Source organism: Medicago truncatula, chromosome 6, assembly GCF_003473485.1.
Source record: "Medicago truncatula cultivar Jemalong A17 chromosome 6, MtrunA17r5.0-ANR, whole genome shotgun sequence".
NCBI lineage: Eukaryota > Viridiplantae > Streptophyta > Magnoliopsida > Fabales > Fabaceae > Medicago > Medicago truncatula.
Genome location: NC_053047.1, coordinates 32,196,642 through 32,201,311, shown reverse-complemented (window position 1 = coordinate 32,201,311; position 4,670 = coordinate 32,196,642). Strand labels below are relative to the sequence as shown.

Below are 4,670 nucleotides of genomic sequence, written 5' to 3'. Positions count from 1 at the left end.
TAAGAGAGAGGGAAACCTAGAATTCTGCTCTTTACCCAACACATTTTTCTCATTTTCAACTGAAATTCCAAAAATGCCCTTGCTGAGTTAACTCACACTAGTGTTAAATCTGCGTGACTTAACTCACGTAGAGATTTACACTAGCGTGAGTTAACTCATGCAGGGGCATTATAGTCATTTTAGATGGGAATGCACATTTTTGGTTGTGTAGAGAGAGAAAATAGAGAAATAGAGAGAAGAGAAAGAAAGAAGAAGAAGAAGAAGAAGATCTTATAAGAGGAAGAAGAGGAGAGCAAGGTTAGGAAGCAAGATAGAAGAGGAGATTGAAGCTCTAGCTTAAGCTTTTAGGAGATTGAGGTAAGGGGGATAAGATTTGATTCTCATAATAATCTATAATCACTTTTCTAGCTATTGGATCTTTTTTTTTTATTTTTTTTTATTTTCATGAATTGGATGTTGAAATTTGTGCTTAATCATTATATTAATTATGGGTATAATAAACTTTCTGGAATTAAGTTGTTTATATGCTTAAGTTTGTGGTTGATGATATAGAATAAGTTGTTTTGAGAATTTTGCTTAGTTGTGTGAAAACTATGAATTTTCTTGATGATTATTGCTCAAACATATTTTAAATCACTTGTTGAATCATTGGGTATGTTTGAATATTGATGGGTTATGAATTGTTTGCGTTGGTTTTGAAGTTTGGCTTGAATTGTGAAGTTTTGGAGTTTTTGTGAAAAATGACCATGATTATGAAAACTTGATTACTTGATGATATGAATCCATGTTTAATGTGTTTTAATTGTTCCTATTATTTTTGTTATTTGTTGATGAAGTTTGTACAACGATTTTGGATCAATTGTATCGAAATTGGGATTTTTGGATGTTTTTGGTGTGAGTTCTCGAGAGGGAACCCATTTTTCTGGGTTCCTTGTGTCTGCTAAACTCGCCCAGTGAGATTATGTGTGCCATGAGCCGATGTGCTGAACAACACACACTGTTTTGTGCATTCGAGGCCTTTGGGGTTGTTTTCGGACATCCCCAAGTGTTCCTTTTATGGTGTTTTAATTTTGTTTTCATTAATATAGTTGTTGGAACATCGTTTACTTGGATTTGAAATGTTTTTTTATTTTTTTTATTAATTTGAGACGACCTTTGAATGAGAAATGAACATGAATTTGAAATAATCGAATGATGATTTTTTTATTAATTTGGACTTGTTTTCTTAAGTGAAATGTTTGATAAAGAACTATAAGAGCATGTAACTTAATTTTTGATAAAAATGTGAAAATAGACGAACTTTGAAAATTATAGACGAAATTTGGTGAAATGATGAAATATGACTTGTTAGCTTACAAATGACTTTATGCTTAGGATAATATGTTGGATAATGATTGAATTGATGATTAAAATGCATGAGATATGATGAATTATGTGAAAATGAAAAATAGACTAACTTTAAAGAAAAATAGACGGACTTTAATAAATATTGGTTTATGCTAAGTTTACTTGTAAATGATTGCTGGCTACTGATTAGATGATGAATTGGTGATTGTTAAGCTTTTTTTTTTTCGTCTCGATATTTATCCCTATTCAATACTACTAATCTATCTTGAAAGATGAAAAGTCAATATTAGATACACAAAAGTTTGTTTAGGTATAGTCATACCCAAAATATACATATAAGTGATTGTTACAATACAAACATTTTTTTGAAATATGTGAAAATTGTCAAAAGGCTTATAAAAAGGGTGGAGGCTGTACTATTGCAGATAAGAAAGCGGAAAATAACATGCAAGGGAATTGGGAGGCTACTTCTATGACAGGATTTATAGTGCCTGAGGTCCCAAAAGTGGTTGCTAATGGTATTCCTCAAGGTACTACAGGTTATCCAGAATTTTCAAAATCCAAAACACCAGAAATTCCATATAAGAAAGCGGAAAATAACATGCAAGGGATTTGGGAGGCTACTTCTATGACAGGATTTATGGTGCCTGAGGTCCCAAAGGTGGTCTCTAATGGTATTCCTCAAGGTACTACAGGTTATCCAGAATTTTCAAAATCCAAAACACCAGAAATTCCAGATAAGAAAGCGGAAAATAACATGGAAGGGATTTGGGAGGCTACTTCTATGACAGGATTTATAGTGCCTGAGGTCCCAAAGGTGGTTGCTAATGGTATTCCTCAAGGTACTACAGGTTATCCAGAATTTTCAAAATCCAAAACACCAGAAATTCCGGATAAGAAAGCGGAAAATAACATGCAAGGGATTTGGGAGGCTACATCTATGACAGGATTTATAGTGCCTGAGGTCCCAAAAGTGGTTGCTAATGGTATTCCTCAAAGTACTACAGGTTGTCCAGAATTTTCAAAATCCAAACCACCAGAAATTCCAGATAAGAAAGCGGAAAATAACATGCAAGTGATTTGGGAGGCTACTTCTATGACAGGATTTATAGTGTCTGAGGTCCCAAAAGTGGTTGCTAATGGTATTCCTCAAGGTACTATAGGTTATCAAGAATTTTCAAAATCCAAAACACCTGAAATTCTAGATAAGAAAGCGGAAAATAACATGCAAGGGATTTGGGAGGCTACTTCTATGACAGGATATATAGTGCCCGAGGTCCCAAAAGTGGTTGCTAATGCCATTCCCCAAGTTACTACAGGTTATCTAGATTTTTCAAATTATAAGCCATCTTTCAAATTACTATAGTATGTATTACTTTTTCCCATATTTATCCCTAGTCAATTCTACTAATCTATCTTGAAAGATGAAAAGTCAGTATTAGATACATGATACACATAGGTTTGTTTAGGGATAGTCATGCACAAAAAAAACAGATAACTGTGTTGATTACAAACAATTTTTGATATATGTGAAATGTGTCAAAAGGCTTATAAAAAGGGTGGAGGTTGTACTATTGCAGTATGTTCAGTGAGAAGTATGCTGCATTTACTCCCTCCGTTCCTTTTTAATTGTCACTTTTAGAGAAATTTATTGTTCCTATTTAACTGTCACTTTCAAAGTTCAATGCATCATTAAATGTTGTTTTATCAATATTACCCTTAGATATTTATTCCGGAGAGAGAAACATATGAAATGAAATATTAAATCAACAAGGTCATTATAGTAAAAGTATTAGCAATGGTATCAAAAGTAGTAACATTTATTGATTGTTTTGGTTTGGATAAAATATCAAAAAGTGACAATTAAAAAGAAACGGATGTAGTATTTATTATGCATCGAAAGCACTTAGGATAGACCATGTCATTGCCATTTATTGTTGCTATTTATTGATATTCTTTCCATGTTTTGGCAGTGCACCAAAGGTCAAGTATGTCTAATCGACCAAGTTTCTCATGAGGTGTCAATATAGCCGGGATGTCAGTTATCAGAGTATGCTTTAGCATATCAATTTTGGTTTAAGAAAAACATTATGCTTTTCAATCCTGGTTAATAACTCGGTTTGATTTTAATACAACCTGCGACTTAAAATTGTAATTGGGCTGTTTCAAATTGCTTCTGCTGGATTCTGTTTCATGCTTGTGTTGTTTTGTATTGTTGATATGTTGTTTTTTAGTCCTGTGTTTTGACAGATTTTTGTTAGCATGTGCTAGTTTTGGTTTGGGTGTAGTTACTGTCTTTGACACTTTTGGCTTGTATGTTTCTCTTTTGCTCGCCTTTTCAGGTGGATTTTGCAGCTAATAAACCTTTTGTTGTTTAAAAAAAAAAAAACTATAATGACCTTCTTAACAAGGCTTGTTAAATAGACATTCTTAACATTATCACCTTGTTTTAAGGCATCTTTATTTACTTGTTATTCTAGTATATGGACTTACAATCAAAACATCACTATATTGAATAAGGTATTAATATCATTCAAAAAAGTGAAATGAGAAATATTTTTTGACAAAAATATAGAAAACGAAATATAAATTACCTATTTAATTTGTTAGAGCAATGATGATAGCCCTCTCATTATACATAGGATCTTTATTATCTTCCTCACCATGGTCATTATTATCCTTATCAACACTTTTATTGCTTTCTTGAATTCACGTATATAACACAAACAAGAATATAGTTAAACTTTTCGTTACATGTCTATCTGATTCGTTCTATTAAGTAGAAAATATAATTTTCCATAAAATATTTATTTATTAGAGTAGATATATTGATAGCAATAAAGAAAACCTAGTTAAACTATCTATGCAACCCTGACATAAAATGTTATATATCTGCACACATCTATTAAAGATATAATATGGCTTAGTTTTAGCAATGATTAATAACAACAACAACAACACCTCCCAGAAGGTATAAGTGCAATGTTGACACTTCTTTCTCTGAAGCTCTAGACATAGTGGGTATAGGTATGTGTATCAGAGACGTAGAAGGAGCTTTTGTGTTGGCTCGAAAAGAATGGTTTTCTCCTATCAGACTCTTAAAAGCTATGGAACGGGTAAGGGATCTCCATCTTTGAAATATGAATTTCGAAGTTGACTCAAAGACTATTGTGGACAATATTTATGGGAAGCAAACTGGTGTATCAAATCTTAGTGCCATCATCACACATTGTGTACACCTCCTTTGCACTGATCTTACAAATTCTCATGTTAAGTTCATTAGAAGACAAGCAAACGAAGTTGCTCATAGCTTAGCTAAGGCA

The 4,670-nt window shown here is 32.6% G+C and overlaps 1 protein-coding gene across 2 annotated transcripts; it reads left to right on the top strand.

Annotated features, from left to right (window-relative positions):
* Positions 1-223: 223 nt before the first annotated feature.
* On the top strand, positions 224-3,688 carry LOC112422610 (titin-like). 2 transcript variants are annotated; one of them, XM_024785840.2, is made up of 3 exons: positions 224-357; positions 1,773-2,666; positions 3,321-3,688. In XM_024785840.2, exons 2-3 carry the CDS (start codon positions 1,793-1,795, stop codon positions 3,362-3,364), a joined length of 918 nt encoding a protein of 305 aa, XP_024641608.1. In that variant the 5' UTR covers positions 224-357; positions 1,773-1,792; the 3' UTR covers positions 3,365-3,688. The 2 variants fall into 2 exon arrangements, with proteins under 2 accessions (XP_024641608.1, XP_039683096.1); XM_039827162.1 differs by lacking the exon at positions 224-357 and having other exon boundaries at positions 1,758-2,666.
* Positions 3,689-4,670: the final 982 nt, after the last annotated feature.

Bases quoted from the DNA above. Each gene is read 5' to 3' on its own strand.
- LOC112422610 (XM_024785840.2), top strand. From the start codon at position 1,793: ATGCAAGGGAATTGGGAGGCTACTTCTATGACAGGATTTATAGTGCCT. The intron at 2,667-3,320 runs GTTATCTAGATT...ATGTTTTGGCAG, and splicing joins CATTCCCCAAGTTACTACAG to TGCACCAAAGGTCAAGTATG.